General features: G+C 33.5%; 1 protein-coding gene across 4 annotated transcripts in view; it reads left to right on the top strand.

Moving 5' to 3' along the window:
* The window catches only part of GPHN (gephyrin), a 551,792-nt gene that overhangs the window by 358,496 nt on the left and 177,819 nt on the right, over positions 1–15,477 (top strand). For 2 of the 4 annotated variants that reach the window (XM_018054056.1, XM_018054055.1), the window contains one exon: positions 3,093–3,149. The exons of the other annotated variants lie outside the window; for them this stretch is intronic. In XM_018054056.1, the coding sequence (XP_017909545.1) occupies positions 3,093–3,149 (57 nt within the window). The remainder of the gene's footprint in view (positions 1–3,092; positions 3,150–15,477) is intronic. 4 annotated transcript variants of the gene reach the window in all.

Raw genomic sequence — 15,477 nt, 5'->3', positions numbered from 1 at the left:
ATGGGGTAATTTTCTGCTTTGTTAATAATGGAAATACTTTTACAGTATTTACAGAGCTCAGTTTTGGAGAACCAAGCTAAATCACAGGGAATCAACAACTCATATTGTATGAACATCCAGGCATTTCCTTTTGTTGCATAATATATCTATAATTCAAGCTCTTATTTTAAAAAGATGAATACAAATAGCAGTCTTTTCACAACTTTAGAGGCTACATCCTCATAATTAATTCCTTAGGGTAGATTACCCAGTAATTAATTGCTAAAGAAATATTCCCAGAATGCTGCCAAAGAAATCATACAGTGCAGTCTTCTCAGACAACTTTTAATGGATATCTTGTTAATATATTCTAGCTGAGAGGCTGAATAGAAGATTGAAATGATTTTGATCCTCTAATTTATTTCTTTCACAATCTCAGTTAAAAATATTTACAGAAAGACCTAATAATTTTAACCAACCTATAATCTCTACAGTTCTTTACATCCAGTCCTCAAATTTCATTTATATTGCAATGATCTTATATGTAATATAAACATTTGAAGTTTAACCTCTTTTACTTATTGATGGAGAATGTTTAGTCTCACAGAAAAATATATATCAAATTAGCTATCATTGTGAGGCTTTTATAATTATAATAAAGAGTGAATTTCATTTTATCCAAATGCTAATCTTTTATGATTTCTTTTACATTCTAATCAAAGTAAAAAAGTAATCAGATATTTGGATTAGCTGTGAATTTCTTTTATTTATGCTACTCCATCATAACTGATGATTAAGTATTAACTAGAATAAATGAGAGCATTATATTTTAAAATCTATGATTTGACTTCTCTCTACAACTCAAATTTTATATTTTCAAATTCTTTCCGAAGTTTTTCAATATTAGGCATTAGTACCTGTGTCAGGAGCAAAAAAAAAAAAATCACATGACACTTGAATTACAACCACTTGTAGCGCTGATAACCACATTGGTTTTCTAAAGTCTTCCTCTTATGATAGTTAAGAATTTGCAAAATCAGATTTAAACACAGAAAATTAGTGTCAAGCATTGACAGATGAGCTTTCTACTCCTAAAAATCTTTGTTTAATTTGGTGTATAGCCTATTTTCACATGCAGGGTTCATGGTGATTGTCTTTTCTTATATTTCATTCTTTAAACTTCTGTACTAGCACTTATATTTGGAATTGAAATGATTTAGGAAGATTTTCTTCCATGGATTAGTATAGTAACAAAATTTCTAACATAAATTGGATAGATAGACAAACAGACACACAGGGACATGTATACTTAATACAGCCTCTTATAAACATCAAGTTTTTTTCCAACCTATTTATTTCCAGGCCTATTAAGGGTACAACTTTAAAGTAGAAATCAAGAATGGTGGGTGTTGGTCTTGGCTTTGTCATTAACGTCCTATGTAACCTTGACTTCCTGTTGCTGGACTTGATGTAATTTTAAGCCTTCCAGATATAAAAGATAATGTAGAAAACGGTGTTCATGTGTTACAATTAATATACAATAACTCAGTTTCTAAACATTTTTAGAAAGCAACATGAGGTATTAGACTATTTTTATATAAAACTACATAGTTTATAATCAAGATATTGTGAATATCAATTTAAAATGGAAAATAGCTTTTGATATAAAGATGTTCTCTGAGATCAAATAAAATAGCATGAGAAAGTGACTACACATGAACGCACTTTCCATCAGAGGCCCTTTATTATAGAATGTTGCTATTCTAATTAGTATCCATTGTTTCTGAATTTGAGAATTTTTTTCAACTAAAAGTTGAGTAAGGGTCAGTGATTATCTTTAGGATATAACATTTAATTAGTGTTGAATTAATAAAAACTATATCAAGTAAAACCAAAAGTTGACTCAGTTCTTATGAACCAAGATGCTCTTTTCAAAGTGAAAATCCAATTTTTCTCAGATATTCTTAGTATTTCTCAGTATTCCTAAGCAATCTCTTTATGCTATCAAAGATATCGTAAAAAAATATAAAACAGTAGCCTGCCTCCAGAAATTATAATTTTGTAATATGGTCAGATTTCTTATTTTTCCTGAGGACTTTAACACTGGGAGTTGGGTATCACATGGATACTTCATCTACTGTCTCCTAATACGAGCAAGACCATTACAACTAGCTCAAGCTATGCTGGTCTGAATGGAGACCGTCATCCTGCACATGAAGGAATCCATAATGTAAAAGCACTTGATCTGAAGCTTCCTTTCAGTCTCCCCTGACTCTTTTTTTCAGTTTGTTTTCCTCTTTAAACAAAATATTAGTTATTGTTACAGCTCTATTAAAATAAAGGCAAAGAGATTTCTTGTTTATAGTTCATATAATAAAAACACTTTGGGTTTAGAATCTTCCTTTTCTCATTTACACAGTTATTTGAAACAAATTTCTAAAAAAGCAGTTTTATTTTCTTTTTTGTTGTCTTACCCAAGAGGAAAATTCAGCTGAAATAACTGAAAGTTTTGAGGGAGTGAATGTATCTAACTTTGGTCTGGCATTAAAATTTTCTGGTTGGGCAGCACAATTGTTTAATTGGGAACCTCAGTGACAGCTGAATAACCTCAGTGCTTGGGTCAGCAAGCAGAGGAACTTCACTCTGTCACCTATCAAGAATGATGCTTGTCAAGACTGATCTCTCCACTTACGGAACACTCATGCATCTAGTAATACCACTGTTGTCTGCTGATATTACAATGGAATAGACACTAAAAGAGACAAAGTTTTCTGCATAGGTATATTTGTAATTCTTTGTTTTTTGTAAGCCAAATGCAAATGTAACACTACTCCAGATACTGCTTCATCAGAAGTCCCCAAGATAACCAAAAGTAAGTGCCCGTTTCCTCATCTTAGGAACAGAGTCATAACAAAGACTGAATTCTAGCAACCAGCCTATTTGCAGAGCATGTCATATAGCCTCTGGGTTAGTAACTTAACTCCTTGGCCTCCTAAGACATATCTCAGAGTCGATTGATGTTTTTGCATGTATTATTTACTAATGTTTAGAAAAATTTTTTAAGTTCACTTTTTCTTTATTCTGTCTTTTTTACCCATCTTCCCTCATTGTAGCAAATTAGACGGCCGGATGAAAGCAAAGGAGTTTCTAGTAGAGTTGGATCCCTCAAAGTAAATATGTTTCTAACATTTTTTGGCAAGATTTCGTCTATAGCCTACACTTCTTCCTTTTTGGAGGGTGGAGGGAGGAAGGGGGCTTTTTCCATTTTTCACCATCCCATTTTGTTTTATTTTAGTATTTTTATTGGCTGTTGGGTCATATTTTTTTTGTTTGTTTCAGCTACACATAGAGCAACCAGCTGAAGGCAAGCTGTCAAATAACTAGCTTTGAGTGGCACCACAAACAAGAGAAAGGGCACCTGCCTCATTTCAGGTGCCTATAATTTGGGGTTCCAGAGTAAACCGTTCCTCTGATTGATGTCACTGACTATGTGTTAAGTTCCTGTTACACAGAGAACCAGCATTTATTTTCAGATTATTATATCCCCCTTTTTTTTTGTTAAAAGTAATTAAGTGTATTTTAGTGCCATTACCATTTGTAGTTCATTCCAGAAAAATAATGATTATGAGTTAATAACATGTATCACATATATATAAAATCTTAAGAATTAGAAAAGGAATTTCATATGATGCTATTATAGTGAGCTCACATATAGCTAATAGTAAGCACTCTTAATCCCCTTTGTTTTATTTGTCAAAAGTTAAAAATTGATATAATATTCAAAAGAAACTGATATTTATCTAAATGTTTGCCCATTTGTATATGTGGCCTACTAATATAGCACTTAAGATTTTTGATCTAATGGTACCATTTGGTAGTTGTTAAATATCCATTTGGTCAATATGTCTTGGGCACTTGGTACTCTAATATTTAATCACGATGAAAAGATAAATAAGTTATCACCCTTAAGAGACTTAGATATAGCCAATTAATCACTTTTAATGCTGCCACCATAAATGCAAGTTGGAAATTTTTCTGAATTTTAAAAATACACAGAGAAACCTCCTTCAAAATTAGCCACTTCTTATATCTCAATCCCATGTGTCCTAATAGCAATGGTAACTGCTAAATTAATCAAAATGACATAAATCACTGTATTGGAATGTCCCAATATTCAATAACTACTTTGAGGCTAATATTAAGTCATTTTAAAATTTTACACACCTCCAATTTATTTCTATTTAACAATTTATGAAGCACTAATTTCTGCACTCTTTCCTCTCCTTGCCTCTTCTGCCTTCTTAATTTTACTTTTTGTTGTTTATTTATTTATCTGTATGTGTGCACACATGAGTGCACATGGATGAGGGTGTGTCTGTATGTTTGTGTCTTTTATTCCAAACAAGCCATCTTCTCTGTTCTCTAACACTGCTATATCCTGGGTAGCATTTTTTTGTTATTATTTCACTAAGAATAAGCAGAGGGGCTTGGAAGTGTTGGTTATATGCCTGTTTCAAAAGCAAGGCAAACTAAAATTATTTAGTCAGAAAAATATGACTATGTATCTTGATGATATATCAGTAGCATTCCTCACTGTCTACCTGTGAGGTATTATATTTTAATTTTGAAGGAGACATAGATCCATTATTGTTGAGACTGGATTATAACTCAGATTAAAGAGAAGGTGCAGTTTGGTATAACTTTTTGGAAATGACTGATAGTGAAATAAAGATTAAATAGCATTCATAACTGCAGCACCATCTGCTATAAACTGGATTATACGTGCAAGTACACCTGTGTTGATCTTGAAGTTAAGCTTTTGGATGTATAGAACTTCAAGTTGTAATTATTTGTTTATTGTTTTTAAGTGTATATACAGTATGAATATGTATGTACACATAAATATATTTAAGAACAAAATATAGATTTTAGGGTTCAGTCCATTTACTTGGATATGAATAAAGCCTTAAATCATAAATCCTGTTTGGGAAAGAAAGGCAAATTTCATAATTCTTAAGTATCTTTTTTCTGCAAAATAGAAAGTTTTAAAGTAAATCTGTAGGGAATTATAAGAATAGTTATGGTATTTATTTTCTCTAACACTTTGGGGAGAAAAGATGCTTTAATTAAAATATTCTCTTCCTAGTCACGGTTTATTGAGCATGTATTCTTGCACTGTACAAAGATCTTTGATGTTTTGAGATGTTTGCCAAAGGCAGTGAGGAATGTATAACGCTATGATCTTATTTTTAAAAGGAAAAAGGAAAACTGAAAAGAGAACAAGTTGCTTTTTCAATTCATTTTCTGATGTTTACATGTAGCTCCATCGAAAGCTGGAGGAGCTCAGAGATCACCTAGAAGGCAATGTGAAAGGATACTCTCTCAGAGTAAATGTACGATTTCACTCGGTGATTTTTTTTTCCCTAAACTTCTGCTGACTGGTAATTCCAAATCAGATTGATTTGTCCTCTCATCTCCATTTTTTTTACTTTCTGTCTCTTTCTCCCTATCTCTTTCTTTCTTTTGGAGCTGTAGCTTCATGCTCACATTTATGAAATAAAGATTAAACTGGCAGGGTAGATGACCTTTAAGCCACACTAACAGTGCGTTTGATTTAATAGCATTCTAGCTCCAATGCAAATTAAAAACTTTTTTTTCCCCCAAAATCTGCGTCTCTTACACAATTGTATAATTTTCTGAGGATCTTTTCATGAGACTTCATTGGAGCTTTTCCATTGACTGTGTCTTCTGTCCCTTGTTAGATGTGTCAGCAGGATTCTAAATTATGTGCTGGATTCAAGTGATAGAACCTTGATGATTCCATTTCAGTTGTCAAGGAAAATATTCAATGTCAGAGTCTCATTATGGGTAATCTGGAAAGTAGATAGGTCTATTCCGAGTTAATAGACTTCTCTTAACTCAGACTCTTCGGGAATAACTAAGATACTATTTTTTTTTTTCCTAAAAATAAAATTAGGCAGTAAGAATCTTCACTGTGAACACTATTACGTAACATCTTACAAATACTTGAGGTAATCGCTAATCTCATGACCCAGGACAACACTTTGAAGGAGAACAATACCTTATAGTCACTCAGTACTGTCATACATCGTATAGGCATACTACCAATAGTATTTTATATAAATAGAATTAAAATCTCTGAAATGGTATATGGTATAAATACAATAGAAGAAAAACAAAAATACTGCAGTAAATAATTTCTGGCTCTATTTAACCTTGATTTCCTATTTCTGGGGCTTTAAAAAGAAGATCGTAAGAATCTTAGGTCTGATTTACTTCTCCAAAGATTATTGCCATACTTTTAATTCATATTGCTATAATAATTATGAGGGATAGAATAAAAAATAATAGTGCTATGATAATTCTCTGGTTTCTCAGCTTTGTTTTTAATTATGTACTCTATGTATTATGTGTATCTCTTCATTAAATTTTTGATTACTAAAGTTCAGTTTTTAGTAATATCAGTCATTAAATACTGATAGCTAAACAGAGGAGAAATTAATATGTATCTCATTTTTCTACTTCTTTCTTTTGAGCTGGTCTTCTTTTCAGTCATATTCTTAGAGAATTTGAAAAATCATCCACAGTCATCCCCAGAATCTATTCCACTATTTTAAGAAATTAAAAAGATTTTTATTAATTTTATGATTAAATAAGTCTAGATACATCTGGATATCATTCTAGAAATTCCTAAAATGAGTCTCATAATGTATGTATATAGTGCCACATTCTTCCCTAACCAGTCATAGGAAGTGATATTATTTTTCTTTCAGTGAAACCAAGACCAGAAAGTTAGACTTGCTAAGGTCTATATGGTAGGGTGTTCATGTTAGACTCGGGTTAATGAAAGCTCTGTGCTTTGAAAATTGGGTTCTCATGCCACTCCAGTTTCTTCAATACCTACACTGCAAGGAGGAGTACATAGTAACTAGTCTCAGTGTCCTCGCCCTTTGTTTAATTTCACTGTGTCACACTTCGTTGCACCTTTTTTCTGAAAAGACTGAATATAAAGTATATCATCCTAAGATTCCTGTTAACTGGAATAGTAGGCAAAAATTTGAAAAAAAAAATTGTCAAAAGGCAAATAATAGTATCTTCTCTACAGAGTTCAGCTAAGAAAAGATACAAATCAAATCTTGGCTGAATGTTCAGGTTTTCTCCTTTCCTGTTAATTCCCACAAAATGCTTTAAAATAATGGCTTCCTAGGTGTCTCAGTGGTAAAGAATCCACCTGCTAATGTAGGAGCTGCAGGAGACACAGGTTCAATCCGTGGGTCAGGTAGATGGAGGAGGTAATGGCAACCCACTCCAGTATTCTTCTGGGAGAATCCCATGGACAGATGAACCTGATAGTCTACAGTCCATGGAGTTGCAAAAGAGTCAGCCACGTCTGAGCACGCCTTAAAATATGCCTTGTATGTTAAAAGCTGTTACTTAGATGTAGAATAAAGTTATTCTCAGTACCATAGGCTATATCAATAGGTTTTGTTTCTAAAATGAGATAAATTGGCATATAGTGACCATCTCATTTTGTGGAAATTTATTATTTCCACAGAAGAGCAAGTATACGAGTGCTTTTAAATTCATTGAAACATTGCTAAATATTTCAGAGAGAGGAAAGATTCAGAACCATGTTGCCACTTAAATATTTCATAATTGAAGAAGGTGAGATCATTCAGAAGTTTGGGATAAGGATTTAATTAAATCAGTGCTGCAACTGGTATCATCTATATGATATATTATGTTTTTTAGAAGAAAGAACCCTGTGTTTTTATTTATTACATATAATCAATGATATAAAGTTGAATATTAAGCAATTATTTTTAGAATAGTTTTGTTTTTATTTCTCATGTGAAAACATACTTTTTTATTTTACATGGATTCTTCTATAGCAGAAAGTAGGATGTACTTGATTCTTGTAACTTAAGAATGTATCATCTTTTTCTGTACTTTGTATAGAGCTGCAGTATTCTGAACCCTAAATTGGTTATTAGTAATTTTAATAATAATAAAATTATCATCTTGGACCCTGGAAACAAGCTTAAATGTTAAAACAGTCAGAAAAAAAAAATAGATAAGTGCTTACGAAATAAAGACAAAAAAGAAATGAGAGGAATAAAAATACCTCAAAGCCACAAATTTTGAATTTAAGTCAGTTTATATAATACCCTGGTAAATTTCCATTCGTCTACAAATATATACAGATAGGTTTGGGGTAATCAAATATGTTAATTTTTTTAAAGACTGTAACAAACAGTAAAGGGAAGATGACTTATGAAAACAGATTACTGGCACATCAGTGAACTAAGAAGAAAGGTGATGAAGTAGAAGGAATATGATGAGTACTTGCTATGCTAACAAAAAAAAAAAAGATGGTATTATTTGAAGTGGAAGAAGTTAAGGGAGGAGATATCACATAAAATAAGACTGTATTTTTATTAAGAAAAATGTTCCAATCAAGTCAGAAAGAAATGTCTTTTAAAGATTAGTTTGTCAATGTTTAGTAATTTCCTAAATGCTGAAATTATACTAGTATGAAATAGGATAACAAATAATGAATTAGATAATTGTGATTTTACAGGCCTTTAAGATCAGTGTTTTGATTCCAGCTTTAGTTCTAAACTAACACTTCTTTATATGTTGATGAATTGTCTTCAGGATATTTGCACTTTTCTGTTCATTAAATTAATGCTATAACTCAGGAGTCAACAAACTACAACCCTTGGGCCAAATCCTGTTTCTCTTTTGTGGGTCCATGACCTAGGAATGATTTTTGCATTTTTAAATGGTAGGGAGGGAAGTCAAAAGGATATTTCATTTTAGCATGTGGAACTTTATATGAAACTAAAATTTCAGTGTCCAGAAATAAAGTTTTATTGAAACACAGCCACACTCTTTCATTGTATGTAATCTGTGGTTGCTTTTGCACCACAACCGCAGAGTTGAATAATTGCAACAAAGGCCATATGGCACAAAAAGCCTAAACTGTGTAGTACTATCTCCCTGTTCACCAAGACCTGTTAAAACTAGTTAGTGTGTCAAGATGACATTGACAAAGAGATTGTTATAATAGAGGCTGTGTGAAATTATTTTACCAGATGAGGAAAGAGAGTTGCTTATTTTTTCTCGGGATGGTTACAGATCATTCTGCATGGAAGCATGCACTGAAAAGACTTGATCCCCTGAAATTTCCTACTTTACATTTTTATTCTTCCTTTTTATATTATTTTTTCCAGCTTCTCTCCACATACCAAACACACACACCTGCACACTAAGTAAACTCACCATGAAATTATATTAAACCCTTCAAATATAGAACTGTCTTATGGATAAAGTACAGATTATTAATTCCTCTTCTCTGGGCAGGGGCGGGTAACCTTACAGAGATTTAAAGATAAATTGTATTCTTACTCTTTGAACAGTTTTAAAATGTGTTTTTAGAGTATTTTTGCTGCACACATTGCATTTTTCTGTTTATGACTTCCTTGTATCTTAGTAAAGATATTTCCTCTGAAAACCATGTTAACTTTTGGTTTCTGCTAAATTTCCTATTTGACCCCACATAAAATCATATAAGTTCTATAGGAAATTTCATACAACTAGGAAAGACACTATAATGTGATCAAGTAATAAATCATGTCTTAATATAGCATTTAAAAATGCTTACGTGTTTACAATGAATCAACCTGCTTTGATTGAGATGAGGAAAAACAGCTGGACCATTAGTCCTTAGATGAATAATCTTTATGTAGCTTTTAAATGAGTAAACATCAATTTGTTTATGTACTCTTTCTTTGAGCAAATTTCAATGTTTTTTGGTTCTTGTATGTAGAACATTGTTTGGGCCTCCTAAGTCTTCCTTCTTTGACATTTACTCACTTAATAATAGGCATTTATTTACTATTTAATTTATAACATGCAACATCCTGAGTATCTTGGTAGGTAATGTTTTATAATATGACCAGGTTACAATAATGATAAAGATGGCAGTAAATAAATTTTAAGATTATCTCTTTAGAAAACAGCCTAATTTTGCTTTTGGTTTATTAGCATTTGCTTAACATGTAAAGTGAATTAATTCAATCCTGAAGTTTCAGTTCTACTGAAAAATAGCGAAAACCTTTCTTGTGCTTTGAACCATCTAATACTTGTTAAATTGCCTACAGTAGCCTAAGACATCACTTGGAGTGGAAGTGACTCATCTGTGAGGGATTTAATGCTTATTATGGAATTGCCCTTCTCAGAATTGACTTTAATACAAAAATACAGTATTAACAAAAGATCTCCTTGACAAGTAAATTTCCCTAGTAATTGAAAATGGAGCAGTGAGAAGGAAAAAAAAGACAAGACTCAAATTATTTTGAAAGATAAAGTTTTTCGTTTTATGGGTATAGTTATAGGAACAGAACAAACATGCTGAGGAAGGGCTTCTTAGAACTGATATCCTGCTAAAGAAAATTAGATGTGTATATGGCCAAAAGAAAGGTTAAATTTCTTACTATGTATAGAATTGATCATATTTTAGAAACTACCTCTTAGTAACTCATTAATTGGCAGTGGTACATTTCATCACAAATCTTTGTGATGATAAATATAAAGCTTTCTGAATATTAATTCACACAATTCAGTTTTTGAGGATAGGAAAAAAAGACTGTATATTCACTCATTCAACAAACCATTACTGAGTGCCTACTATTATATTCCACTGTGCTGGTTGCTAGAAATATACTAAAAGAACAAATCAGATGATGACATATCTGGTTTCTCCACTGTGCCGTCTTCTTCTGTTCTTTATTTTCCCACCCTAACTTTGTATTTTGGGACTTTATAAAGAGTATGTAACTAGAAAATACATACTCAAGAAATGTGTGACAGCATTCATTGTGACAGCATTATGAAAGAAGAAGCCACAATATTTAATGTGCCATGTGACAACCTAGAAAGTGACAAGAGGGCAGAAAATTAGCAAGTCAATGTCATGAAAAAGTCACAAAAAAGTCAATGAAACATTCTGATAAAAGATGGCTCTAAAGAGTTTTGTGTTCAGGTTTTTAAATATCTTTTTGTTATTGCTATTGGCTTATTTGTTTATTTAGATTCAGTACTACAGAATGGATTCAGTAATGAGAATGGAATAGTAGGAAAAGGAAATCGGAATCAGAATACTGAGCTGGCTTTGACACCCTCTTTAAAGAGTAATATGAAAATGTACACTAGGGTCATTCTATACATAATCTCACATGTAGTCTGCTAACGTTATGACAGTGCGATCAGTGTAGTACCACAGAAAAAAGTAATCCGCTTTCCTGTTAACCTTACCTGAGCATCTTCTCAGCAAGACCAGACCAGATTCTAACTGGGGTAGTCCTCTCTGTCATGGATATTTTTTAAAGCCAGGTATTTTTTTTATCACAAGGTTCTCCTCAAATAGTATGAACCTTGAGATTTCAAGCTCAAGTGTCTGTTTTTAAGACTGTTTTATTATCTGGCAAATGTGTTGGCGATGGAACCTCCTGAACTTCTGAGACACTTACTGCGCTGTACCTTCCGCCTTAACAGTGTTTTCTTTTCCCCACTGCAAAACCAGGCTCGGCTTCCCTCGTGCTCATCTACCTGTAGTGTATCTGAGGTATACTTTGCACGTGTTCTCTTACATGGTCAACAACATGCTCGCCCTCACCATTCTTCTTATTTTATTTTCCTTTTGCCTTAATTTATTTTGCCTTGCACTTTGCACTTGGCTGAAAGGGATGACGGTACCAAAGGGAAATAGTTAGCTGTTTTAAGGGGAAATTTGTATATTTTCATACAGTACTTTTTTCTGGCAGTCACTGTATCATATTGAAATGGTTAAAGCCTAAACAGCCAACTTGATTGTTGCCACCTTAATTCCGTAAAGATTCCTTTGAACTGGGTAGTTTGTTATTAAACCCTTATTGGCTATGACGAAGATTCCAGTTTATAGGTCTGTCTCTGGTAGCTGAAGATTTACAATGAATTAGTAAAATCTTGTCCCATTAATCATAGAGGAAAGCATCCAAATTGATTATTAAATGAGAATTTCATATGATTCCCCTATTTTTATGTAAAATAGATTCACTCCCTTTTAAAAAACTGATTGGGTTATTCAGGAAAATAGTCTCCTTGATGCTTGTATAAGGTTCGTACAATCTAGGACTTCCCAGGTGTCTCAGTGGTAAAGAATCTGCCTGCCAGTGAGGAAGACTCAGAAGATGCGGGTTTGACCTGTCGGTCGGGAAGGTCCTGTAGAGGAGGAAATGGCAATCCACTCCAGTATTCTTGCCTGGAGAATCCCATAAACAGAGGAGCCTGGCACGCCACAGTCCATGGGGTCACAAAGAGCCACACACAACTGAGCACACACATACAGCATCTTAAAATCTAGAAAAGCTTATCACTCATGAGATCCATGTTCTTTTAACAGAGTACTTTATGTGAACTTTGACCTATGTTCTTTCCCTTTTTAGAGATTTAATTTCTTACTCTTATTGTGTTAAACCATAGCATAAATGGGTTTTCTAGTTGTATAAGACAGTCACAGAAATATTAACAGACTTTGAATATCCTTTAAGCCTACTGTTCAAAGCAGGGGCACTGTTGAGTAGCTAAGAGAAAAGAGTATATGTACCTCAAAATATAATTAGTAAATAACAGGACTTTAATAGCCTGTGAATTTTTAAGATCTTAACTTTTTACTTTGCAGACATAACCTATTTCTACATATATTTACTTTGTGCAGGCTACTATAGTTAGTACATATGCAGGCCAGTATTGTCAACTTAATTCTGATTGCAGAAATATTATGTCTGAATGTCATACAAAAAACAGAAAGATGGCACTGTCTAAAATACCAGGTAATGTATATAGAACCACAAGCAGAAAATCATCCTTTGACTTTAAAACTTTATAAATAGCCTTGCAAAGAATGGCATTGCTAAACCTGTAGCTTCACAAAGATTAATTTATTGAGTCAGTAGAACAGCCATCTTCTTTAATTTTTTCCTTTGCAAATTGCAGCTGTTAGAGTTTTGTTTTGTTTTTTTCCTTCTTAACACTGATTTTTGGAGAATTGATTTTTTCTTAAAATGTGTATTTGTAGAGAGAAACAAAGTAATGAAAAGCAGATGAATTACTTGTGATATTAGTAAAGACTTTTGAAAGAGAAGATTGGTACCATCTCATCACCACATTTCCCATAGGTCTTAATTCCCCAGGATTATGATTCCTAGTGTAAAAAATATATAACTCATTTCTTTCTGCCACTTCATCCAGGCAATTCTCCATTTCCCATGAGAGTATTTAAGAAGTCTACCATTGGCATCATCTCCAGTCACAGCCTACAGCATCCATCAGGGTATCACTTTCTCTGTGACAGCATGTGTGCAGGAGGGCTCTCAGGTTGGAATGCGAAACTGGTTTCTGGGGGGATGGGATTGTGTATGCTGTGGCCTTTGCTCCATAGCACTCAGCTCTTAAATGCGTTCTGGCTTCACTTGGATTTGTTTTTTCCATTATGACACATGAGATTTATTTACTTGTCATGAAGTGTGTTCCTCCTTTTGTCATCTGTGGCAGGGTTTCTACATTTCTATACTCAGTGCCCCATCTCTGTGGACTCCATAGGTGGTTTTATGTTTCTCTTACGATGTGACAACCTGATAAATGTTCATCTCCTTTATCTCATCTCAGTCTTCACTACAGTTCTGTTTGGAGAGGATATTATTGTCACCTCATTTTGCAGATAAGGAAACTGAGGCTCAAAGAGGTTAAATATCTTGCCCAAAGTCATAAAAGCTGCCAGATGAGTAGCAGAAAATTGTTTTGTCTTAAATGCAATGCTTTTCACTTTTCAGGATTATTAAAAATCATCTCTCTGAATGACATGCAGTAGTCTTGTATTTTCACAGTGTATATTTACTTGGTTCGGGTTCATTATGTAGTTTTGGATTTTATCTTATCAGAAGATACAGGTGTATCTATACAATACAAAACTTGAGTTTAAGAAAGTATTAGAAAGCCATTCCTTTCTGTAATTTCTTTTTTTTTGTAATTTCTTATTTTTCTTGTATTTATTCATTTAATAAATATTTGTTGAGCACCTACTATGCTCTCCTTAAATACAATCTTCTAGCTATTTCTTGATCTTTGAAATTGGCTTAACACTTGAAATGCATAAAATATTGTGAATGTAATGAGATCGGTGGCTTCAGTTGGACACTATAATTCATCCCTTCAAGTCAAGTTAAAAATAGGGGAGACAGAGCAGGGGGAACTCACTTCGAGATTTCTAACTAACATTCAATTTTGTTCCTGCAGCATTCATTTTTTAAAAATCCTTTGAAAAAAAGTGCTTTAGAATTCCCTTAGCTTAAACCAAAGCCAGAATTAGTACTGTTTCTTGGTAGAAATGGTGTTCTTTCTGACTTATTTGGAAAATTGAAGTATATACTAGATATAACTCTTTTATGCTTTGTAACAGTATCTAAACTCCCCCCCAAAAAATTGAGCCCTATAAAATCTCATTTTTAGTGTCTTAGATTTCCCAGTAGTGAGATTCATTTATATATTTGAGATTTTGAAGCTAAATTGATTTTTCCTGTTGAGTGGACAGAGACTGAAGCTTAATTGTTTTTACTTAATGCTTAAGAACTTTTAGGGAACTTCCCTGGTGGTCCAGTGGTTAAGACTCCACACTGCCACTGCAGGAGGCACCAGTTCAATCCCATCCTTAGCGAAGTAAGATCTCACACACTGTGCAGCAGAAGAAAAAAAAAAAGAAAAACCTACCTAAAGAAAAGGTGACATTTTTAAGTTGTAACCTGCTAATATACAAAACAGTTGCTGTGGAAACTCGTAACCCACTATTAGCATACCAATTCTGATCTAAACAAATCTTGATTGACAATTTGGAGTTCTGTTGGACAATGCAGCTCCATATACTTCTGGATCAATCTCATAATCAACCATATTTATTATTATGATCGTCACCATCCATCATCATTATTATTACTTCTACTTATGATATTTTTCCAGTAGTCATGTATGGATATAAGAGTTGGACTATAAAGAAAACTGAGCACTGAAGAATTGATGCTTTTGATCTGTGGTGTTGGAAAAGACTCTTGAGAGTCCCTTGGACAGCAAGGAGATCCAACCAGTCCTTCCTAAACATCAGTCCTGAATATTCATTGGGAGGACTGATGCTGAAGCTGAAACTCCAATACTTTGGCCACCTGATGTGAAGAGCTGACTCATTTGAAAAGACCCTGATGCTGGGAAAGATTGAAGGCGGGAGGAGAAGGGGACGGCAGAGGATGAGATGGTTGGATGGCATCACTGAGTCAATGGACATGAGTTTGAGTAAACTCTGGGAGTTGGTGATGGACAGGGAGGCCTGGTGTGCTGCCAGTCCATGGGTCACAAAGAGTCAGACAGAACTGAGTGACTGAACTGGCT

The sequence above is a fragment of the Capra hircus genome, chromosome 10, assembly GCF_001704415.2.
Source record: "Capra hircus breed San Clemente chromosome 10, ASM170441v1, whole genome shotgun sequence".
Classification (NCBI taxonomy): domain Eukaryota; kingdom Metazoa; phylum Chordata; class Mammalia; order Artiodactyla; family Bovidae; genus Capra; species Capra hircus.
This window is presented reverse-complemented; position numbering and strand designations above follow the sequence as displayed.